This window comes from Oncorhynchus keta, chromosome 35 (assembly GCF_023373465.1).
Source record: "Oncorhynchus keta strain PuntledgeMale-10-30-2019 chromosome 35, Oket_V2, whole genome shotgun sequence".
NCBI lineage: Eukaryota > Metazoa > Chordata > Actinopteri > Salmoniformes > Salmonidae > Oncorhynchus > Oncorhynchus keta.
In genome coordinates this window covers 14,778,026-14,803,903 of record NC_068455.1, presented here as the reverse complement: position 1 = coordinate 14,803,903, position 25,878 = coordinate 14,778,026, and the positions used below count along the sequence as shown (strand labels likewise).

The 25,878-nt window shown below is 48.6% G+C and overlaps 1 protein-coding gene and 1 long non-coding RNA gene across 4 annotated transcripts in view; both read left to right on the top strand.

Moving 5' to 3' along the window:
• Nucleotides 1-315: 315 nt before the first annotated feature.
• Nucleotides 316-25,878, top strand: part of LOC118374149 (mitotic deacetylase-associated SANT domain protein-like) — a 48,021-nt gene continuing 22,458 nt past the window's right edge. The window contains exons 1-4 of one of the 3 annotated variants that reach the window (XR_008092720.1): nucleotides 316-547; nucleotides 10,011-12,357; nucleotides 21,067-21,380; nucleotides 24,551-24,698. Coding sequence is in view for 1 of the 3 variants with exons in the window: in XM_052496618.1 (XP_052352578.1) it covers nucleotides 21,306-21,380; nucleotides 24,551-24,938; nucleotides 25,461-25,527 (530 nt within the window). In the remaining 2 variants the exon portion in view is untranslated. Of the gene's footprint in view, nucleotides 548-2,722; nucleotides 3,121-10,010; nucleotides 12,358-21,066; nucleotides 21,381-24,550; nucleotides 24,939-25,460; nucleotides 25,528-25,878 lie in introns of those variants that run through there. The other 2 variants (XR_008092721.1, XM_052496618.1) reach the window with 2 other exon arrangements.
• On the top strand, nucleotides 13,202-13,961 carry LOC127915878 (uncharacterized). The gene is made up of 3 exons (XR_008092722.1): nucleotides 13,202-13,436; nucleotides 13,575-13,781; nucleotides 13,851-13,961. It is a non-coding gene; the product is annotated as an uncharacterized LOC127915878 (long non-coding RNA).

Sequence of the window (25,878 nt, the reverse complement as noted above, 5' to 3'; positions counted from 1 at the left end):
GCATTGGCTTGGGAGAAGGCTACACATACCGGAAGATTAGCAGCACTCTTTGCACATGCAGAATCTTCTCTCGTCAAAATAGCTGAAGTAAACGTTGTTTTCATTCTCGTGTTTTTGCTGCGATTGGATGGATTGGTGGTGGTGGTTGACACTTTGTTGTCCTCTCCTCTTTGTGATTAAGCAAATACGCCACCTATAGTAGGGAGTAGGCTAGAGTATTTTTGTATGCTACGTATTAAAAATGGCATGTGCCCTCACCCAATATGATATCTGTGTACTCTGTATGGTCTCTAAAATGTTTACTCTTGTCGAGTGTCGCAATACTTACACAACAATGAATTAAGAGACGTGACTAGTTTAGTTTCATTGCAACAACTCATCAAAAAGCATACGCTATACATTCACAATCACCATGCAATGATTTCAGCCGCAAGAGTAGGAACTAGGAAGTGACGCTCCGAAAAGCAGAAAAAAGTTTTCTGTTTCAGAAGAGACTGAGAGAAAATGCCGAGCAGAACATTGTAGCCTACCGGCTATAAGCTACAAGGTAGGCTAAAGTACAAATTGCATTTATTCGTGTGTAATAATGTCAAAACTTGTCAATGTTAATGTGACAACTTGTCAATGTATCTAAACTTCTCTACGGTGAAAGAAAGGTATCAATATAGGATTCAGGATATGGGTCCGATATGCATAATTAATTGTCCCCTCCCTGTAGCATATTTCATCTAGAATGGCTGCATTTAAAAACACATATCAATTCATCTCCATGGAAACCCTGCATATTGATCTAGAACTTCTGTGCAGTAGTATAGTTTAGACTAGAGGCAGAATCGCGTCGTTCGATAGCTCGGATGCCAAGGGTGGAGGCAGACATACAATTGCTGCACGATAGCCTATCTCCGGTGCAACCCCCCTGGTCCCTGCAGTGGGGGAGGGGGGGGGGTAGAGTTCCACGTCACGATCGAAAGTTACATTGTGTATCCCGGGTACAATAGATCACGAGTCGCGTTTATCAATCGGTATACAATAATATTTGGAATGCAACAGTTGCAGGCCTTCTGCCAACTCGTCTTCCTGGTCTATTGCAGGCTAGCATCAATTGTATGATGAAAGAAAGTGGAAATTTGCCCTGCACGTGTCCTGCACAGGTCCTGCATTGAAGAGGAGTGGATTTTTTGATTATAGACTATAGTTTTAGTTTTATTAACCGTTCATTACCAGTTTAATGCCAGTTGCTGTGACAGAAAATGATAACTAAGTCAATGGATTCATATATTATTTGGATAGGCTAATGGATATGACCTGTGCCTAACACTTTCTCTTTAGAAGGTCGATTGTGAATGTCATTTTAGACCTTTCTCCCAATGGAAGAGTAAAAGAGTGCATATTATATGGACATCACCTAGACACAAAACTACAGGCCTAATAAAACACACATACACACACACACACACACACACACACACACACACACAATCTCACATCTCACTCAGTCTCGCAGAGCTTAGTTGGCATATTCCTTATGCAGTGAATAGCATGTGTGGTTATTTTAAGGTACAGCAGAGAGTATAGTCTGACACAGTGGGGCTGGCAGTATCTCCTTTCTGCCAGCAGACACATGCTATTTGCTATGCAACTCACTGACTATAAATTGCTCTGGATAAGAGTGTCTGCTGCTACATGACCAAAATGTAAATGCAATGTTCGAGACAGTATAATAATATTGTAATACTGTTGTAATAGTGCCATGAAGAGCAATTCTATTGCAGAACGTGTCTATTCTAAAGGTCCAATGCACCTGTTTTTATCTCAATATCAAATCATTTCTGGGTAAAGATTAAGTAACTTACTGTGATTGTTTTCAACTAAAATGTTCAAAAATATTTCTTAGCAAAGGGCAATTTCTCAAGCAATAATTTTGCAAGGACTGTCTGGGAGGGAACTGAGTGGGGAGGGGAAAACTGAACATGTGCTGTTATTGGCAGAGAGGATTGGAACAATCATTCTAATTGGTCTATTGAAATTTCAGGGAGCCTTTTCAAACAGCTCTTACACTAAATGGCATTATCATCAATTTCACAATTTCACTGTGTAACGGATGTAAAATAGCTAGCTAGTTAGCGGTGGTGCGCGCTAAATAGCGTTTCAATCGGTGACATCACTTGCTCTGAGACCTTGAAGTAGTGGTTCCCCTTGGGTAACGATGCTTCGTGGGTGACTGTTGTTGATGTGTGCAGAGGGTCCCTGGTTCGTGCCCGGGTATGGGCCAGGGGACGGTCTAAAGTTACACTGTTACAACTGCATCATTCCAAACTCATAGTGTGGACATATAGATAACACAGGGAAATCAGGTTTTTGACTCCACTGGACCGACCTTTACAACTGTGCAAGGGCCTCTGACATTTGTAATACTAAAACTACACCATCTTCAAACAGCTGAAAATACTATACTTTTGGTTATGGGAAATAGATTTAATGGTGGTTTACATTTTACAAAAGATACTCAACACAATGGCTGCTTGTTTTGTCACGAAATTAAATTAGGCGAACTATTTGCATTTTAGCAACCAGGAAAAGGCACCACGGTTTCAGCATCAGTGACCCATTGATTTTCGGTATTTCACCGCATGGATCTGAGTAGTACTTTTGACGCGTAAATTACATCGCCCCTCGTGCAAGAGGAAAACCATATATGGTCGTGGAAGTAGGTGTGGCGAGCAGACTGGAGAGGATCACAAGGATGAGCCGAAAGAATGTGTTGTTCGATTGAGAGAGCGTTCTACAGCGGGAGAAACAAGGCCGCATAGGACAGCGGATGTGTTGTGTACATGTAGGCTATTTGTGCAATAGTAACGCAATAATGTGCAACACTTATTGTGCGACATTTGTCCATATTCCTGCAGATCGTTGCACCATTTTGGACCGGATAGTACGTTTGTTTTAATGACATCGATCTACCTCATTCTTTGATTAGAAAAATAATAGTGAGGTCAGCATAGAATGACTCAACGCTAGAGATGCATGCAGTCATATCTCCGTTCGATTGCACACTGTGGGGCGCGTGGACCCGGGGACAGTTGCTGCACTGGTGGTCACCGCAGAAACATGGCAAGCACAGTGAGTTCTCGGATAGGAACTGGGATTTGTATATCTGAGCTTGTTGATCAGAATATGAGAAGCATGCAAGTGAATGGTTGCTGTAAACAAAGTTCACCATAACATTAAATAGGCCTTCGTGAATATTAAACCTAATGATCAGCGGTTTAGACATCTCTGTGTGTGTTTATTGGTTAATATGGAGTGTTTCTTTAGAAAAGGACGACATTGCCATTCATATGATTTAGGCTATTAACCATATTGACATGTTGAGCAGTCCTGGATCCGCTGCGCGTGGTCTATATCCTATCTTTCTTTTATGTTGGAGCTCGTGCTGGTATAGCCTATATAGGTTACATTGTTGCTTCACTTTGTTGCAACGTGCCACGGAATTAGTGACTGGATAATCCGTGTTCTGCAACAAAGGACTGCCTTCTCGTAAATAGCGCTGAGCTGGCTGGCGGTGGGGACGCGGTGCAGAGGTGGGGGGTCCAGCAAGGGTTGTTCTGATGTAGGACGCAACATGTTTTTTCTTGATGTCTGTGGGCAATTCTTCTCAGTCCCCCCATGTCAAATACAACGACTGCGTTCGCTTTCACCGCGGTGCGTATTCGCTGTTTAAATTAAGAAACGCTCGGGGATTAGGTAATTACGGTTGAGGGTCAAACCTAGGCTATATATTAACGGCGTTACATTGGTTAAAACCTACCGGGGGTATTTACTGTGTCATCATCCTTCTAGCCTACACTCGGTAGCCTACAGAAAGGTTAGGTGGACATCGTGTTACTGTTCACATGTTTCATATTGTATAAACCCTTCTTGAAAAACAACACTGCAAAACACACTCCATATGATTTATGTTGTTCAGCAAAATAGGCAAAGGCAATGCGTCTTGCACGTTCTTGACATAGGGTGCTCACACTTCTCTCCAATTCCCTGAAATTGATCATAGGTATTTCTTCATAAACAAGGTGATGCATCCACACTGTTTTTTATAGCCTATATTGGAACAGCATCTTCATAAATGTTCCTAATTAAGAACATGCTATAATATAACATGGTATAATTATCCTCACCAGTGCACCAGGGTGTCAGGTCCTCCGTTTAATAGTTAAAAATGAATCACTATTTGAGTAGTTCTTCAAAATTAATAAGCATACTTTTATGACTGCTGAATAACAACTATCAATCACTTACATCATGTATTCTCACTTCGAGATACCTCGTGAGTCAACTTCTCTCTATCCCTCACAGTTCAGGCTTGATCTGATTTATCTCTAGAGAAAATGTGCAATGTGCGCATTGAACTCACAGGGGGAAAAACAATTGAATGAACTGATGTCACTCAGTTAGTTGTTTAAAAACATAACATACATTTCGGCATAATCACTCAGCACTACCTTACTGTGAAGTGTGGTCGGTCAGACAGTCAAGTTACAATGTTGCCCCAGTGCAGGATATGAACTGATGCATCTGTCTATTTGAAAGTTGCTACATCCATTTTTGGACTTAGAAATTAAATATATATAGGCCTAACCATTGATTCTGGAAAAATATGACTTATAAATGCCTCATGAGCTTAGTTCAACTGTTCTACCTCATCAGCCCAAAATATTATATATTTTGAAATATTAAATCAAATGTATTTATAAAGCCCTTTTTACATCAGCTGATGTCACAAAGTGCTATACAGAAACCCAACCTAAAAACCCCAAACAGCAAGCAATGCAGATGTAGAAAAACAGTGGCTATGAAAAACTCCCTAGAAAGGCAGGAACCTTGTAAGAAACCTGAGAGGAACCAAGCTCTGAGGGGTGGCCAGTCCTCTTCTGGCTGTACCGGGTAGAGATTATAACTTTACGTGGCCAAGATGTGGTTGTAGAGGGTGCAACAGGAGTAAATGTCAGTTGACGTTTCATAGCCGATCATTCAGAGTTAGAGACAGCAAGTGCGGTAGAAGGTAGCACGTCCGGTGAACAGGTCAGGGTTCCATAGCCACAGGCAGAACAGTTGAAACTGGAGCAGCAGCACAACCAGGTGGACTGGGGACAGCAAGGAGTCATCAGGCCAGGTAGTCTTGAGGCATGGTCCTAGGACTCAGGTCCCCCGAGAGAAAGAGAGACAGAGAGAATTAGAGAGAGCATACTTAAATTCACAAAGGACACCGGATAAGACAGGGGAAATACTCCAGATATAACACACTGTCCCTAGCCCCCCGACGCAAACTATTGCAGCATAAATACTGGAGGCTGAGACACGAGGGGACGGGAGACACTGGCCCGGTTCGACAATACCCCCGGACAGGGCTAACCAGGCAGGATATAACCCCACCCACTTTGCCAAAGCACAGCCCGCACACCACTAGAGGGGTATTTTCAAACCACCAACTTACTACCCTGAGACAAGGCCGTGTATAGCCCATGAAGATCTCCCCCACGGCACGAACCCGAGGGGGGCGCTAACCCAGACAGGAAGATCACGTCAGTGACTCAGCCCACTCAAGTGACGCACCCCTCCTAGGGATGGCATGGAAGAGCACCAGTAAGCCAGTGACTCAGCCCCTGTAATAGGGTTAGAGGCAGAGAATCCCAGAGGAGAGAGGGGAACCGGCCAGGCAGAGACAGCAAGGGCGGTTCGTCGCTCCAGTGCCTTTCTGTTCACCGTCACACCCCTGGGCCAGACTACACTCAATCATATGACCCACTGAAGAGATGAGTCTTCAATAAAGACTTAAAGGTTGAGACTGAGTCTGCGTCTCTCACATGGGTAGGCAGACCATTCCATAAAAATGGAGCTCTGTAAGAGAAGTCCCTGCCTCCAGCTGTTTGCTTAGAAAGTCTAGGGACAATAAGGAGTCCTGCATCTTGTGACTGTAGCATACATGTAGGTATGTACGGCAGGACCAAATCGGAACGATAGTTAGGAGCAAGCCCATGTAAGTGCTATGTAGGTTAGCAGTAAAACCTTCAAATCAGCCCTAGCCTTAACAGGAAGCCAGTATAGAGAGGCTTGCACAGGAGTAATATGATAACATTTTTTTGGTTCTAGTAAAGATTCTAGCAGCCGTGTTTAGCACTAACGGAAGTTTATTTAGTGCTTTATCTGGGTAGCCGGAAAGTAGAGCATTGCAGTAGTCTAAGTGGCAAAAGCATGGATACATTTTTCTGCATCATTTTTGGACAGAAAGTTTCTGATTTTTGCAATGTTACGTAGATGGAAAAAGCTGTCCTTGAAACAGTCTTGATATCTTCGCCAGAAGAGAGATCTGGGTCCAGAGTAACGCCGAGGTCCTTCAAAGTTTTATTTGAGACGACTGTACAACCATCAAGATTCTCTCTTTGTTTTTTGGCACCTGGAACTGGCATCTCTGTTTTGTCAGAGTTTAAAAGTTTTAAAAATTGCCGCCATCCACTTCCTTACATCTGAAACACAGGCTTCCAGGGAGGGCAATTTTGGGGCTTCACCAGCTGTGTATCGTCCGCATAGCAGTGAAAGTTAACATTTATGTTTCTGTATGACATCACCAAGAGTATAAGTGAAAACAATAGTGGTCCTAAAAGGGATCCTTGAGGAACACCGACATTTACAGTTGATTTGTCAGAGGACAAACGATCCACAGAGACAAACTGATGTCTTTCCGACAGATAAGATCTAAACCAGGCCAGAACTTGTCCGTGTAGACCAATTTGGGTTTCCAATCTCTCCAGAAGAATGTGGTATAAAAAGCAGCACTAAGGTCTAGGAGCACGAGGACAGATGCAGAGCCTTGGTCTGCGCCATTAAAAGGTAATTTACCACCTTCACAAGTGCAGTCTCAGTGCTATGATGGGGTCTAAAACCAGACTGAGGCGTTTCGTATACATTGTTTGTCTTCAGGAAGGCAGTAAGTTGCTGCGCAACAGCTTTTTTCTAAACATTTTAAGAGGAATGTGAGATTCGATATAGGCCGATAGTTTTTATATTTTCTGGGTCAAGGTTGGGCTTTTTCAAGAGAGGCTTTATTACTGCCACTTTTAGTGAGTTTGGTACACATCTGGTGGATAGAGAGCCGTTTATTATGTTCAACATAGGAGGGCCAAGCACAAGAAGCAGCTCTTTCAGTAGTTTAGTTGGACTAGGGTCCAGTATGCAGCTTGAAGTTTTAGAGGCCATGACTATAGTATTAAAAAACTTGAGTGTCTCCCTCCCGAATACAATGTTTCTAAATAAAGTACATGTAAACAGACACTGTATAGCCTCAACATGGTTGAAATTATAATTTTGATATCGTGGATGGTCTGCCCTTGCATCCATAGCTCTGTCTATGAATTTGAGAGTTGGTTAGATTTCTCCAGGCCCATCCTTTGGCTTTTTACCTAAACAAAATTGTTATTGTTTCATTTAAGGACTCTAGCTTTACGGCGTGTGTGTGTGTGTTTACTAGATGGTTGCTGCCTAGGCCATACAGTTCATTTGGAGATGGTTGTGCATGCTATCAGTGCTAGCTGTAAAATATTTTAAATTGCAATTCAATTACGGAGGGGTTCTGTATCTCTGTGTATCCAGATTGTGATTATCATAACGTGTTGTCATGGCAAAGGAAGTGATCCCCAGACAGATTTGGACTAAAATAAATGTGCCTTTTTTATGTTATTATAAAGGTCATTGTGAGTCATGTTTGTCCACTCATTGTCCCGTCTCTTGCCTTTTCCTATTGAACATGCAGGAACAGGGTCAAGGGGTGACATGTTCCCCTTTTGAGGAAGCAGGAACAGGGTCAAGGGGTGACATGTTCCCCTTTTGAGGAAGCGGAAACAGGGTCAAGGGGTGACATGTTCCCCTTTTGAGGAAGCAGGAACAGGGTCAAGGGGTGACATGTTCCCCTTTTGAGGAAGCAGGAACAGGGTCAAGGGGTGACATGTTCCCCTTTTGAGGAAGCAGGAACAGGGTCAAGGGGTGACATGTTCCCCTTTTGAGGAAGCAGGAACAAGGTCAAGGGGTGACAGGTTCCCCTTTTGAGGAAGCAGGAACAAGGTCAAGGGGTGACATGTTCCCCTTTTGAGGAAGCAGGAACAGGGTCAAGGGGTGACAGGTTCCCCTTTTGAGGAAGAAGGAACAAGGTCAAGAGGTGACAGGTTCCCCTTTTGAGGAAGAAGGAACAAGGTCAAGAGGTGACAGGTTCCCCTTTTGAGGAACAGGGTCAAGGAACAAGGTCAAGGGGTGACAGGTTCCCCTTTTGAGGAAGCAGGAACAAGTCAACAGGTGACAGGTTCCCCTTTTGAGGAAGCAGGAACAAGGTTTGAGGAAGCAGGAACAAGTCAACAGGTGACAGGTTCCCCTTTTGAGGAAGCAGGAACAAGGTCAAGGGATGACAGGTTCCCCTTTTGAGGAAGCAGGAACAAGTCAACAGGTGACAGGTTCCCCTTTTGAGGAAGCAGGAACAAGTCAACAGGTGACAGGTTCCCCTTTTGAGGAAGCAGGAACAAGTCAACAGGTGACAGGTTCCCCTTTTGAGGAAGCAGGAACAAGTCAACAGGTGACAGGTTCCCCTTTTGAGGAAGCAGGAACAAGGTCAAGGGATGACAGGTTCCCCTTTTGAGGAAGCAGGAACAAGGTCAAGGGGTGACAGGTTCCCCGTTTGAGAAAGCAGGAACAAGTCAAGAGGTGACAGGTTCCCACTTTGTCCTGAATGACTCAGAAACCATCGAGTTAGAGCCCCAGTGCAAAACGACAAAGTAGGATGCATCCCAAAAGGCACAACATTCCCTAATATAGTGCACTGCTTTAGACCAGGACCCATATGGAATAGGGTGCAATTTGGGGCACACACAAGTAGCATTTAGCCTCAGAATCTCTTTTTGGTGCATTCATTCGTCAGAAAGGAGAGCAGCTCTCACTGTGCCTACCCAGACAGACAAGTCAACCAATCAATAAAGTTGATTTATAAAGCCCTTGGTACAGCAAGTCAATTAAATTCAAGAGGAAGCTTCAATATGACAGTAGAAATGAGCAAACGGGCCTCAGCGGTGAATATTGGTCAAATCACACTTATTCTCACACTGTGTGCTGTGTGGAATAATACATGGGTGCTTATATTTGCCCTATTTCACACATGTACAAGTGTGTATTAATATGCATGTGTGAATTGGAAATGTGTGTTTTTTTGCGTATCCCAATTCTCCCTGAGACACCCTCGGAGAGTGGGGTCTCGGCCAGGGTCTGTGTGTGTATGTGTGTGCGTTTGTGTGTCTGTGTGTGTGATGGCTGTAGTGCATCCTGCTGTGTTACTCTCAGAACCTAATGTGAAGTGATGGTGGCTTGAAGCGGTCATTTGACTGTTGCAACCAGTTAGTTACCATGTGATCAGCAAGTATTTAACCTTTATAACAACATTTCTTCTGCAAGGGAGTCCAGCTTCTGTGTGTGTGTGTGTGTGTGTGTGTGTGTGTGTGTGTGTGTGTGTGTGTGTGTGTGTGTGTGTGTGTGTGTGTGTGTGTGTGTGTGTGTGTGTGTGTGTGTGTGTGTGTGTGTGTGTGTGTGTGTGTGTGTGTGTGTGTGTGTGTGACTGTGCGTGTAGCTGGGCGACTATGTGCGTGTGTGTGACTGTGTGTGTGTGACTATGTGTGTGCTGGGCTGTGTCATTACTAGCTCAGCTCACATGACAGGGGTAAGGACACACTGCATGCATGGAGCCATGCAGGCCCACTTTCAACACACACACACACACACACACACACACACACACACACACACACACTTTCATTCCTATCTTTCTGTCTTTCCCACCCAACCCGTTACCTTTCGCTGGTACTGCATTGTGTTGGAAAGGGGTTTTACATGGAAGCAGGCAGCTTTAACAATAGGTCCATTAGGAACCCTATGGGGACCTCTCTGGACTGTCCTGTAACTTGACCCCTCTGGTCTCTTCACAGGGTGTCTCCCATGAATGAACGAGGCCAGTGGACATCCAGACATCTCTATCAGCACCGGCAACCTCTCAATACAGCAGGAAGAGGAGTTCAAGGGGAGAAGGAGAAGATTGGGTTTTGTCTACGTCCAATCCAACTCCTCGGTTTTTGGTTGCATATGTGGTTTGGTGATTTCCGTTCAAATATGCAACCCCCTCTCCAAGGGTGTGTGCTGTGAACTTTCTATTCCCTTTATCTTCAGATAAGGCCAGTGGAAGAGGGCCACATTGGGACATACGTTGATTGGTGGTCTGTGTGGTTGGGGGACTGTTATGCACCTAGTACCCCATAGTCCCCCCACCTCGCCCTGTTATTCATGCCAGCCATGAGTTTACCCAACAGTAAGAGAACAGGCAAGCGCATCTCTTTTTTTAACGACCAAGGAGTGGCGATGAAGGAGACGTCTTCTCAGCAGAATCCAGAAGGTTCTTGCTACGGCCTTGGTGCCCCAGCCTCAGATCCTGGTCCTGGCCAGAGTAAGGCTGCAGGCACCGTCACCTCCACATCCTCCAACCCAGAGGCTCCACATACTGGTATGTACCTCAACTCAGTGATCTTCAGTCCAGAGAAAGGAGACCAGAGTCGGGGACATTACCAACAGACTGTACCCATGAAGTGGGCACACCAGGACCCAGAAGCTCAACCACAGCCTCAACAGAGAACTGGGACTGAGACTGGGAACTGGACACAGGGTGTCACTATGGCTAACTGGGGTCAGAACTTTGCTCCGTACCTAGGGGGCGTCAACGTCAGTGACTCACGGTCCCAGACCCAGACTGCCTTTTCCAAGCAGCAGATCCGTGAGGGGCCTCCACCCCTGCAGCCACAGCAGCCACAGTCTCCTAGTAGGGCTGCAGAGAAGCAGCCTCCCCAGCCGCAGCAGGTGGTCAACCCCCTGCCTGCTGGAGGAGAGGCCTACAGAGACGTTAGAGACGTGGCCAAGCCTCCCAGCCTAGAGTGGGAGCAGCAGCATCAGGCTTCCCAACAGCAACAGCAGTCCCAGACTCAGGCATTCCCACAGACCCTTAAGCCTGGGGCTCTAAATGCCCAGCAGCACAGCACATCCAACCCTGGGAGCAGCTCCGTGCTTCAGCCCTTCCAGCTAGCCTTCGGCCAGCCTAAGCAACACCTAACGGCTGGCTACTACCAGGTGTTTCAGGGGGGCAATAGGACTTTACCTAATCTGAACTATAATGCCCAACAGCCCAAACCCCAACCACATCCACAGACCCAACAGCATCCACAGCTCCAGCAGAAGCTGCAACAGACCCAACAGCATCCACAGCTCCAGCAGAAGCTGCAACAGACCCAACAGCATCCACAGCTCCAGCAGCAGCTGCAACAGACCCAACAGCATCCACAGCTCCAGCAGCAGCTGCAACAGACCCAACAGCATCCACAGCTCCAGCAGCAGCTGCAACAGACCCAACAGCATCCACAGCTCCAGCAGCAGCTGCAACAGACCCAACAGCATCCACAGCTCCAGCAGCAGCTGCAACAGACCCAACAGCATCCACAGCTCCAGCAGCAGCTACAACAGACCCAACAGCATCCACAGCTCCAGCAGCAGCTGCAACGACAACAGCAACAGAAACAAATATTACAGCATCAACAACAAATGCAACAACAACATCATAAGATGCAACAGCAGCAAATGCTTCAGCATCAACAGCAACTACAACAGCAACAACAACTACACATACAACAAGAGCAACAGTTAGAACAGCAACAACAAATACAACATCAACAGCAAATACAGCAACAATTACAGCAGCAGCAACAACAAATACAACAACAGCAATTGCAGCAGCAACAACCCCAACATGTTCTAGAATACTACCCCAGCAGCCAGAACCCACCTACCCACCAACACCCTCACTCCCAGCCGCCCGTGTTAGTGCCCTCCCAAGAGCCCTGTGCTCAGGCAGCATCCTCCCCAGACCTCCAGGAGATGTCCCCAGACCCTCCAAACATCCCCCCCCAAACAGACTCCCAGCTCCCCTCCACAGAGACCCAGCTCCAACCTCCCCATATCCAGCTGCAGCCTCGAAGGTCCAGGAGACTCTCCAAGGAAGGTGGACCACCACCAGTTGACAACCCCTTCCTCATACCATCTGATGGGGCCCAGAATGGGGCCTCTGAGGAGCCAGGTGGAGCACCGAAGGCGGATGAAGTCCACGTTGCCCAGATGGCCCCTACAGGGGTCATCCAGAGCACACGCAGGAAACGGAGGGTCTCCCAGGAGGTTAACCTGGAGACGCTGGCCCAGAAAGCCTCAGAGATGGAGTCCCTACCGCCACACATCGTCAAGGTAACTGTGTCTGCTACCCTGGTAACTGTTTCTGCTAGTACTGTTGGGCTTGAGGAGCTGCAATAACAGTCCTCTTTGATGAATGTTGTTAAAACAATCCATTTCGTTGTTGTTTACCTTTGTATAATGGCAGAGGGATTCTGGCTTCCTTATCTAGAAGTAGATCAGTAACAAAAAGCTTAATGCACCTGCCAAGGCCAATCGAGCCTGAAATGATGTTGATTATAAATGATTAGCACTGAGCAGAATAAGGAATCATCATCCCAATATTAACACAGCAGTATCTGAATGATTTAGCACGGTCTGTCTTCATGGAAGGGGTTTATTGTTAGGTTACAGATGCGCAATTACTCATGTTATAACGCAAATTCTAAAAATGATAAGCAATACTCCTATTTTGTGTGTGTGCAACAAGCAGCAAGAAATGCAAACCACATGTGGATATTTTGTCCTCAGTGCAACCTAGTGCCCTAAATGTCGTTTAACCAATTCAGTGCCTTTTGAGAGGTGTAACTTGATTGATTTCACCTCATTTTAACATTGTGTCATAAAGAGCAAATGTTCAACTTCATAAAAGAGAATCTCAACAGGATAATAAAAGAATGACTATAGTAAGTGCCAAATAAAGTAACAGGGTTGACCGTAACAGGGTTGATGATTTCATCTTAAATTAGCCATTAATCCCCTTGTGACAATAAATGGAAGTGTGTTGTGTGCAACAGGGAGGGGCAATTGAATGCAAGCTTCACAATTTTGTTGTTGTTGTTAAAACATTTCTAGCTTTGTCTATCTACGGGTAACAGGGTTGTCTATCTATGGGTAACAGGGTTGTCTATCTACGGGTAACAGGGTTGTCTATCTACGGGTAACAGGGTTGTCTATCTACGGGTAACAGGGTTGTCTATCTACGGGTAACAGGTTTGTCTATCTACGGGTAACAGGGTTGTCTATCTACGGGTAACAGGGTTGTCTATCTACGGGTAACAGGGTTGTCTATCTACGGGTAACAGGTTTGTCTATCTACGGGTAACAGGGTTGTCTATCTACGGGTAACAGGGTTGTCTATCTACGGGTAACAGGTTTGTCTATCTACGGGTAACAGGTTTGTCTATCTACGGGTAACAGGGTTGTCTATCTACGGGTAACAGGGTTGTCTATCTACGGGTAACAGGGTTGTCTATCTACGGGTAACAGGTTTGTCTATCTACGGGTAACAGGGTTGTCTATCTACGGGTAACAGGGTTGTCTATCTACGGGTAACAGGGTTGTCTATCTACGGGTAACAGGGTTGTCTATCTACGGGTAACAGGGTTGTCTATCTACGGGTAACAGGTTTGTCTATCTACGGGTAACAGGGTTGTCTATCTACGGGTAACAGGGTTGTCTATCTACGGGTAACAGGGTTGTCTATCTACGGGTAACAGGTTTGTCTATCTACGGGTAACAGGGTTGTCTATCTACGGGTAACAGGGTTGTCTATCTACGGGTAACAGGGTTGTCTATCTACGGGTAACAGGTTTGTCTATCTACGGGTAACAGGGTTGTCTATCTACGGGTAACAGGGTTGTCTATCTACGGGTAACAGGGTTGTCTATCTACGGGTAACAGGGGTTGTCTAGCTTTAGTTTTCTACGAAAAGGACAGGGTTGCTTTTATCTATATATTTTACAACAGGGGTTGCAGACTTGGTCTTCCCCTACATGACGGTGCAGTAACATCAGGGTTGTCTATCCCTCATGTCTGCCTCATGCCTCACCATATAGAATACAGGGACTGCTAGGTTAACCTGCTGAATGCTGACTGGGTTTGCACTCCTCCATCCTCCCCCATTCATTCCATCATAGGGTAAAAGGTTTAGGGTCCCCCCATTCATTCCATCATAGGGCTGGGTCATTCCATCAGGGTTGTCCCCATTCATTCCATCATAGGGGTAACAGGGCTTGTCATTCCATCATAGGGGTAATCAGGGTTGTCTATCTATCGGGTAACAGGGTTGTCATTCCATCATAGGGCTGGGTAACAGGGTTCATTCCATCTAGGGCTGAAGCCCCTCCCCATTCATTCCATTTAGGGCTCTCCCCATTCATTCCATCATAGGGTGAAACAGGGTTGTCATCATCTGAAACCCCTCCCCCGGGTAACAGGGTTGTCCCCTATTCATTACGGGTAACAGGGTTGTCTATCTAGGGCTGGCCCTCCCCCATTCAACAGGTTTGTCATTCCATCTAGGGCTGGGTAACAGGGTTGTCTATTCATTCCATCGGGTAACAGGGTTGTCTATCTACTGGGTAATCAGGGTTGAAACCCTCCCCCGTCTATCCCACGGGTAACAGGGCTGAAACCCCTCCCCATTCATTCATAGGGCGGGTAATCAGGGCTTGCCCTCCCCCATTCATTCCATCGGGAAACCCCCCCCATTCATTCCATCAGGGTTGTCTTCATTCCATCATAGGGGAAGCCCCCTCCCCATTAACAGGGCTTGCCCCTCCCCCATCATTCCATCATAGGGGGTAACAGGGTTGTCTATCTCCATTATAGGGGTAACAGGGTTGTCTATCTACGGGTCAATCAGGGTTGTCCCCCATTATTCCATCATAGGGCTGAAGGTCAACAGGGTTGTCTATCTACGGGTAACAGGGTTGTCTATCTACGGGTAACAGGGTTGTCTATCTACGGGTAACAGGGTTGTCTATCTATGGGTAACAGGGTTGTCGTGTTACACTCCACCAGCTTTAGTTTTCCACCACAAAACACCAGAAAAGGACCATAAAGAGTAGAACCTGCTCCCCTGCTTTTACTCTCTATATATTTTACAACGTGGGGGTGGTAAGGGGTATATGCAGACTTGGTCTTCCCCTACATGACGGTGCAGTAACATCTAGCGTGTAACGGTGCATCCCTCATGTCTGCCTCATGCCTCACCATATAGAATATAGACTAGGACTGCTAGGTTAACCTGCTGAATGCTGACTGGTCCCGTTTCACTCAGCACTCCTCCATCCTCCCCCATTCATTCCATCATAGGGCTAAAACCCCTCCCCCATTCATTCCATCATAGGGCTGAAACCCCTCCCCCATTCATTCCATCATAGGGCTGAAACCCCTCCCCCGTTCATTCCATCATAGGGCTGAAACCCCTCCCCCATTCATTCCATCATAGGGCTGAAACCCCTCCCCCATTCATTCCATCATAGGGCTGAAACCCCTCCCCCATTCATTCCATCATAGGGCTGAAGCCCCCCTCCCCATTCATTCCATCATAGGGCTGAAGCCCCTCCCCCCTCCCCATTCATTCCATCATAGGGCTGAAGCCCCCCCCATTCATTCCCCGTTCATTCCATCATAGGGCTGAAACCCCTCCCCATTCATTCCATCATAGGGCTGAAGCCCCTCCCCCGTTCATTCCATCATAGGGCTGAAGCCCCTCCCCCATTCATTCCATCATAGGGCTGAAGCCCCTCCCCCGTTCATTCCATCATAGGGCTGAAGCCCCTCCCCCATTCATTCCATCATAGGGCTGAAGCCCCTCCCCCATTCATTCCATCATAGGGCTGAAACCCCTCCCCCATTCATTCCATCATAGGGCTGAAACCCCTCCCCCATTCATTCCATCATAGGGCTGAAGCCCCTCCCCCATTCATTCCATCATAGGGCTGAAGCCCCTCCCCCATTCATTCCATCATAGGGCTGAAGCCCCTCCCCCATTCATTCCATCATAGGGCTGAAGCCCCTCCCCCATTCATTCCATCATAGGGCTGAAACCCCTCCCCCATTCATTCCATCATAGGGCTGAAGCCCCTCCCCCATTCATTCCATCATAGGGCTGAAACCCCTCCCCCATTCATTCCATCATAGGGCTGAAACCCCTCCCCCATTCATTCCATCATAGGGCTGAAACCCCTCCCCCATTCATTCCATCATAGGGCTGAAACCCCTCCCCCGTTCATTCCATCATAGGGCTGAAACCCCTCCCCCATTCATTCCATCATAGGGCTGAAGCCCCTCCCCCGTTCATTCCATCATAGGGCTGAAGCCCCTCCCCATTCATTCCATCATAGGGCTGAAACCCCCTCCCCATTCATTCCCCTGAAACCCCTTCATTCCATCATAGGGCTGAAGCCCCTCCCCCATTCATTCCATCATAGGGCTAAAACCCCTCCCCCATTCATTCCATCATAGGGCTGAAACCCCTCCCCCATTCATTCCATCATAGGGCTGAAACCCCTCCCCCATTCATTCCATCATAGGGCTGAAGCCCCTCCCCCATTCATTCCATCATAGGGCTGAAGCCCCTCCCCATTCATTCCATCCCCCCCCCATTCATTCCATCATAGGGCTGAAGCCCCTCCCCCATTCATTCCATCATAGGGCTGAAACCCCTCCCCATTCATTCCATCATAGGGCTGAAGCCCCTCCCCCATTCATTCCATCATAGGGCTGAAGCCCCTCCCCCATTCATTCCATCATAGGGCTGAAGCCCCTCCCCCGTTCATTCCATCATAGGGCTGAAACCCCTCCCCCATTCATTCCATCATAGGGCTGAAGCCCCTCCCCATTCATTCCATCATAGGGCTGAAACCCCTCCCCAAATCATAGGGCTGAAGCCCCCCCCATTCATTCCATCATAGGGCTGAAACCCCTCCCCCATTCATTCCATCATAGGGCTGAAGCCCCTCCCCATTCATTCCATCATAGGGCTGAAACCCCTCCCCCATTCATTCCATCATAGGGCTGAAATCCCCATTCATTCCATCATAGGGCTGAAGCCCTTTCTCTGTCCTGGCCCTGTTCATTCCATCTGGAGAAGCCCCTCCCCATTTTCCATCAGGGCTGAAATTAACAGTCCATCATAGGCTGAAACCCCTCCCCCATTCAGCAGCAGGGCTGAAACCCCTCCCCATTCATTCCATCATAGGGGTCCCCCATTCATTCCATCAGGGCTGAAGCCCCCCTCCAGGGCTGAAACCCCTCCCCCATTCATTCCATCATAGGGCTGAAGCCCTCCCCCGTTCATTCCATCATAGGGCTGAAACCCCTCCCCCATTCATTCCATCATAGGGCTGAAGCCCCTCCCCGTTCATTCCCATAGGGCTGAAACCTCCCCATTCATTCCAGCATAGGGCTCCCTCCCCCATTCATTCCATCATAGGGCTGAAGCCCCTCCCCTCATTCCATCATAGGGTGTCCCCATTCATTCCATCAGGGCTGAAACCCCTCCCCCATTCATTCCATCATCCCATAGGTCATTCCATCAGGGCTCCCTCCCCCATTCATAGGGCTAAGCCCCTCCATCATAGGGCTGAAGACCCTCCCCATTCATTCCATCATAGGGCTGAAGCCCCTCCCCATTCATTCCATCATAGGGCTGAAGCCCCTCCCCATTCTCCCTCTGAAGCCCCTCCATCATAGGGCTGAAAACCCCTCCCCCATTCATTCCTCATAGGGTGTCAGCCTCATAGGGCTGAACTCCCCATTCATTCCCATAGGGCTGAAACCCCTCCCCCTCATTCCATCATAGGTGTCTCCCCCATTCATTCCATCATAGGGCTGAAACCCCTCCCCCCTCATTCCAGGTGGCTGCCCCTCCCATTCATTCCATCATAGGGCTGCCCCTCCCCCATTCAGCCATCATCATAGGGCTGAAGCCCCTCCCCGTTCATTCCATCATAGGGCTGAAGCCCCTCCCCCATTCATTCCATCATAGGGCTGAAGCCCCTCCCCATTCATTCCATCATAGGGCTAAAACCCCTCCCCCATTCATTCCATCATAGGGCTCAGCCCCTCCCCCATTCATTCCTAGGGCTGAAGCCCCTCCCCCATTCATTCCATCATAGGGCTGCCTCATCATAGGGCTGAAGCCCCTCCCCCTCCATCATAGGTGTCTGCCTCCTCCCCATTCATTCCCATAGGTGTCAGCCTCTTTCTCCTGTCCTCCACTAGGTGTCTGCCTCAGCAGGTCCTCACTCCTATAGGTGTCAGCCTCACTCCCTCACTCCTATAGGTGTCTGCCTCACTCACTCACTCCCATAGGTGTCAGCCTCACTCCCTCACTCCCATAGGTGCTCCCTCACTCCCTCCTCCCTATAGGTGTCTGCCTCACTCACTCACTCCCATAGGTGTCAGCCTCACTCCCTCACTCCTATAGGTGTCTGCCTCACTCACTCACTCCCATAGGTGTCAGCCTCACTCCCTCACTCCCATAGGTGTCAGCCTCACTCCCTCACTCCTATAGGTGTCTGCCTCACTCACTCACTCCCATAGGTGTCAGCCTCACTCCCTCACTCCTATAGGTGTCTGCCTCACTCCCTCACTCCCATAGGTGTCAGCCTCACTCCCTCACTCCTATAGGTGTCTGCCTCACTCACTCACTCCCATAGGTGTCAGCCTCACTCCCTCACTCCTATAGGTGTCTGCCTCACTCCCTCACTCCCATAGGTGTCAGCCTCACTCCCTCACTCCTATAGGTGTCTGCCTCACTCACTCACTCCCATAGGTGTCAGCCTCACTCCCTCACTCCTATAGGTGTCTGCCTCACTCACTCACTCCCATAGGTGTCAGCCTCACTCCCTCACTCCTATAGGTGTCTGCCTCACTCCCTCACTCCCATAGGTGTCAGCCTCACTCCCTCACTCCTATAGGTGTCTGCCTCACTCCCTCACTCCCATAGGTGTCTGCCTCACTCCCTCACTCCCATAGGTGTCTGCCTCACTCACTCACTCCTATAGGTGTCTGCCTCACTCACTCACTCCTATAAGTGTCTGCCTCACTCACTCACTCCTATAGGTGTCTGCCTCACTCACTCACTCCTATAGGTGTCTGCCTCACTCACTCACTCCTATAGGTGTCTGCCTCACTCACTCACTCCTATAGGTGTCTGCTGTCACTCACTCACTCACTCCTATAGGTGTCTGCTGCACTCACTCACTCACTCACTCACTCACTCACTCACTCCCATAGGTGTCTGCTGCACTCACTCACTCACTCACTCACTCACTCACTCCTATAGATGTCTGCCTCACTCACTCACTCACTCCTATAGGTGTCTGCCTCACTCACTCACTCCAGGTGTCTGCCTCACTCCCACTCCTATAGGTGTCTCACTCACTCACTCACTCCTATAGGTGTCTGCAACACTCACTCACTCACTCCTATAGGTGTCTGACACACTCACTCACTCACTCCTATAGGTGTCTGCCTCACTCACTCACTCCTATAGGTGTCTGACACACTCACTCACTCCTATAGGTGTCTGCACACTCACTCACTCACTCCACTCACTCACTCACTCCTATAGGTGTCTGCCTCACTCACTCACTAACTCCTATAGGTGTCACTCACTCCTCACTCACTCACTCCTCATAGGTGTCTGCTGCCTCCACTCACTCACTCCCATAGGTGTCTGCTGCACTCACTCACTCACTCACTCACTCACTCACTCCTATAGGTGTCTGCCTCACTCACTCACTAACTCCTATAGGTGTCAGCCTCACTCACTCACTCCTATAGGTGTCTGCCTCACTCACTCACTCCTATAGGTGTCTGACACACTCACTCACTCCTATAGGTGTCTGCAACACTCACTCACTCACTCCTATAGGTGTCTGACACACTCACTCACTCACTCCTATAGGTGTCTGCCTCACTCACTCACTCCTATAGGTGTCTGACACACTCACTCACTCACTCCTATAGGTGTCTGCAACACTCACTCACTCACTCCTATAGGTGTCTGCCACATTCACCTACTCCTACAGGTGTCTGCCACATTCACTTACTCCTACAGGTGTCTGCCATATTCACTCACTCCTATAGGTGTCTGCAACACTCACTCACTCACTCCTATAGGTGTCTGCCTCACTCACACACGCCTATAGGTGTCTGCCACACTCACTCACTCCTATAGGTGTCTGCCTCCCTCACTCACTCCTATAGGTGTCAGCCTCACTCACTCACTCCTATAGGTGTCTCACTCACTCACTCACTCACTCACTCACTCACTCACTCACTCACTCACTCACTCACTCACTCACTCCTATAGGTGTCTGCCTCACTCACTCACTCCTATAGGTGTCTGCTGCACTCACTCACTCCTATAGGTGTCTACCTCACTCACTCACTCCTATAGGTGTCTGCCACACTCACTCACTCACTCAATCCTATAGGTGTCTGCCACATGCACTCATTCCTATAGGTGTCTGACTCACTCACTCACTCACTCACTCACTCACTCACTCACTCACTCACTCACTCACTCACTCACTCACTCACTCACTCCTATAGGTGTCTGCCACATTCACTCACTCCTATAGGTGTCTGCCACATTCACTTACTCCTACAGGTGTCTGCCACATGCACTCACTCCTATAGGTGTCTGCCACATTCACTCACTCCTATAGGTGTCTGCCACACTCACTCACTCCTATAGGTGTCTACCTCACTCACTCACTCCTATAGGTGTCTGCCACACTCACTCCTATGGGCTTCAGCTGATGAAATACTCTACATCTTCACTTAATTGTATGATGTTTGTTTAGGGAATTGAACGTCAATTCACAGCATTATGCTAGTTTTTCATATTATAGGTTCACTTCAGTACGACAACACATGAAGTCGTAAGTTGTTTGTTTGCTCATTTGATCTGTAAAGGAAGCCTATAGCCTCTCCAGTCAGGTATTTGATGATGTGTGTATCTGTCTGTCTCGTCGTCAGGCACAGCACCACAGGCCCTGGAGCCCCCAGAGACCAGCGCCAGGGCGAGGGACCATGGACAAGGATTCAGGGGGCCACAGTGCCAAGCGGCCCCGTGATGAGAGCATGATGCCCCTGGTCATCCCTGTGTCAGTCCCGTACGAAGGCCAGACCCGTCCTCGTCCTCCCCAGACGGGGAACACTCTACCCCGGGGACAGGCTGGCCACAGAGACCCTTCACCCTCCAGGACGTGACCGGTATGGATGGCAAACCTTCCGTCATTGTCACCCGCAGGCGATCTCTCAGGAACTCTCTGTCAGAGAGCTCAGGACAGGTAGGTGCTAGTGCCCCCCCCCCACACACACACACCTTACTAACGTCTCCTCAAGTACCATAAGTAGAGGCTTGGTTCATATCTCTGTTTCCATATAATCTATTACAATCCTACATATCCTGCCACCATGCTCTAGCACCCATGTCTCTCTCTCCCCTCTGCCCTCATTCCACCCCTGCCCCTCCCCCTCCCACCCTGCTGCTCCAGATCAGGTCAAGGAGATTAGCAGGGGCTATCCACACTATAGATGGAGATATATTTCCTACTACTGTACTGTACTGTACAATAACCAGGGTGGTGGTGTACTGGACATGTTATGTGTATGGGGATAATGTACAAAATAGAAAATGAACACATTTCCACATTTCTCCTTTAATTCCCCTGGTGAGGAAAGTTCCGTTTTTATGTGCTGGTCTAGTGATGGTTCTGTACTGCTCCTGCTCATTTCGTGGCAAAGTTTGCAAATAACAAATAATATATACAAATTATATACTTTCTCATAGTATACTTCTGCCAGGTAAGCCTAATATACAGTTAACATTTAATTGAGCAGGTTTTGGGTAAAGTATTTCTGTCAACACATAAGATGGGTATCACATCAACTGGCTACACACAGTGACAGACAAACACACGTGCCAGACAGACAGACGGGCAATATTGCTGGAAATGAATGGCCAGATATTGTGTTAGGTTTGGCTTTTTAATCCAATAGTGGCTAACCAGGGGTGGGATAATGTCAATGTTGCTTTGATTAGATAGTAGCTGGGAGCTTGCAATGTCTGTTACTTGTGAGATTTGTTTATGACAGTTTGCGGTAGAACACGTGAAAATTGCATGTACTTTGAGAATTGTTTGGCGAGCCACTCATCTCTGGGCTGCGATCGACCTGCTGGAGACCCCTGATGTAGAATGTATCCTCTCTAGTGTCTGACCAGATGAACAACTCACTTAGACTGCATGCTGTAAACAGTGCTTCATACTAACTGGTGTATAGGGGTGTGGACAGGGAGACATAGTGGACATGGTGGACAGGGAAACAGAATGGACAGGGAGACATAGTGGACAGGGAAACAGAATGGACAGGGTGGACAGGGAGACATAGTGGACAGGGAAACAGAATGGACAGGGTGGACAGGGAAACAGAATGGACAGGGTGGACAGGGAGACATAGTGGACAGGGAAACAGAATGGACAGGGTGGACAGGGAAACAGGGTGGACAGGGAGACATAGTGGACATGGTGGACAGGGAAACAGAATGGACAGGGTGGACAGGGAGACATAGTGGACATGGTGGACAGGGAAACAGAATGGACAGGGTGGACAGGGAGACATAGTGGACATGGTGGACAGGGAAACAGAATGGACAGGGTGGACAGGGAGACATAGTGGACAGGGAAACAGAATGGACAGGGTGGACAGGGAGACATAGTGGACAGGGAAACAGAATGGACAGGGTGGACAGGGAGACATAGTGGACATGGTGGACAGGGAAACAGAATGGACAGGGAAACAGGGTGGACAGGGAGACATGGTGGACAGGGAAACAGAATGGACAGGGTGGACAGGGAAACAGCGTGGACAGGGAGACATGGTGGACAGGGAAACAGAATGGACAGGGTGGACAGGGAAACAGCGTGGACAGGGAGACATGGTGGACAGGGAAACAGAATGGACAGGGTGGACAGGGAAACAGCGTGGACAGGGAGACATAGTGGACATGGTGGACAGGGAAACAGAATGGACAGGGTGGACAGGGAGACATGGTGGACAGGGAGACATAGTGGAGGGAGGGTGGACAGGGAGACATGGTGGACAGGGAGACATGGTGGACATGGTGGGGAGACATGGTGGACATGGAGACAGGGTGGACATGGAGACATGGTGGACAGACATGGGAGACATGGTGGACAGGGAGACATGGTGGACAGGGAGACATGGTGGACATGGAGACATGGTGGACAGGGAGACATGGTGGACAGGGAGACATGGTGGACAGGGGAGACATGGTGGACAGGGTGGACATGGAGACATGGTGGACATGGTGGACAGGGAGACATGGTGGACAGGGAGACATGGTGGACAGGAGACATGGTGGACAGGGTGGACAGGGAAACAGCGTGGACAGGGAGACATAGTGGACATGGTGGACAGGGAAACAGAATGGACAGGGTGGACAGGGAGACATAGTGGACAGGGAGACATAGTGGATAGGGTGGACAGGGAGACATGGTGGGCAGGGAGACATGGTGGACAGGGAGACATGGTGGACATGGAGACAGGGTGGACATGGAGACATGGTGGACAGGGAGACATGGAGACATGGTGGACAGGAGACATGGTGGACAGGGAGACATGGTGGACAGGAGACAGACATGGAGACATGGTGGACAGGGAGACATGGTGGACAGGGAGACATGGTGGACAGGGAAACAGGGTGGACAGGGAGACATGGTGGACAGGGTGGACATGGAGACATGGTGGACAGGAGACATGGTGGACAGGAGACATGGTGGACAGGGGAGACATGGTGGAGAAACAGGGTGGACAGGGAGACATAGTGGACAGGGTGGACATGGTGGACAGAGAGACATAGTGGACAGGGTGGACAGGGAGACAGGGTGGACAGGGAGAAATAGTGGACAGGGAGACATGGTGGACAGGGAGACATGGTGGACGGGTGGACAGGGAGACATGGTGGACAGGGAGACATGGTGGACGGGTGGACAGGGAGACAGGGTGAACAGGGAGACATGGTGGACAGGAGAACAGGGTGGACAGGGAGACATGGTGGACAGGAGAACAGTGTGGACAGGAGAACAGGGTGGACAGGAGAACAGGGTGAACAGGAGAACAGGGTGGACAGGAGAACAGGGTGGACAGGAGAACAGGGTGGACAGGAGAACAGGGTGAACAGGAGAACATGGTGGACAGGAGAACAGGGTGGACAGGAGAACAGGGTGGACAGGAGAACATGGTGGACAGGAGAACAGGGTGGACAGGAGAACAGGGTGGACAGGAGAACAGGGTGGACAGGAGAACAGGGTGAACAGGAGAACAGGGTGAACAGGAGAACATGGTGGACAGGAGAACAGGGTGAACAGGAGAACCGGGTGGACAGTAGCAGTCATGTATTTCTGTGTTTGTACTGATGTTCTACCTCCTTCTTTAGAACGGTGGAATGGAGGGAGGGAACGACAACGACGGCAAGAAGCCCAAACGTCGTCCCCGGCCCGAACCCCTCTTCATCCCGCCTCCCAAGCCTGGCACTTTCATCGCCCCTCCTGTCTACTCCTGCATCACTCCCTACCAGAGCCACCTCCGCTCCCCTGTCCGGCTAATAGACAACCCCCTGACCATGCCGCCCTATACCCCCCCGCCCATCCTCAGCCCGGTGAGAGAGGGATCAGGTCTCTACTTTTCTACCTTCCTCTCCTCTGCTGCATCCAGCCAGGGTCTGCCTCCAGCCAGGGTCTGCCTCCAGCCAGGGTCTGCCTCCACCCAGGGTCTGCCTCCACCCATCACGCCAAAATCAGCCACACGCAGCCTGCTGCGATCCAGTGAGTACCACTATCTGGGGCCTACTGGGGTTGTAATCCAAACCTACTCAACCCCCTGTGCTTCTGGGGGTTGTAGTCCAAACCTACTTAACCTGTTTCTTCTGGGGGTTGTAGTCCAAAACTACTTAACCTGTTTCTTTTGGGGGTTTTAGTCCAAACCTGCTCAACCTGTGTCCTACTGGGGTTGTAGTCCAAACATACTCTACCTAGTTGGGTGCTGCACTGGTTTCCCCAGATCCAGTTAAAGCTAAGATTATCTATTGAGCATGCTTTTTAGTCCAGGGGTAAACTTAATCTGGGAACGTGAAACCGGCCATTAGGATTTAAACACGCTGTCATCAGAATGAACTGTAGCTGTGTGATTTGGACCATCATTTTATTCCCTCATATAAACATTTCTTGAGTAATACGCATGAAGTAAGCTCACTTCCTCAAAATCTGCTGTACTAAATATTTTCTGTTGTAAAAAGAGATAAGAATAGTACATTTAACGGACAATTTTTTTGGTGTTGTGTTTTTCAGACAGCGTTGACATAACCCCACCTCTGCTCTCAACGATCGGTGAGGCCACCCCAGTCAGCATAGAACCGTGAGTACACACACACGCACACACACACACACACACACACACACACACACACACACACACACACACACACACACACACACACACACACACACACACACACACACAGACACACACACACAGAACACACACACACACACACAGAACACACACAGACAGAACACACCACCCTCCATACTTCTTTCATCCCATTATCAGTTACGTGTATGGATCTCAAGTTTAAGATTCGAGCCTGAGTGGCTAAAGTACTTTTAAATCAAAATACTCTGAAATCAAAGTACTCTTAAATCAAAGTACTTTTAAATCAAAGTACTCTTAAATCAAAGTACTTTTAAATCAAAGTACTCTTAAATC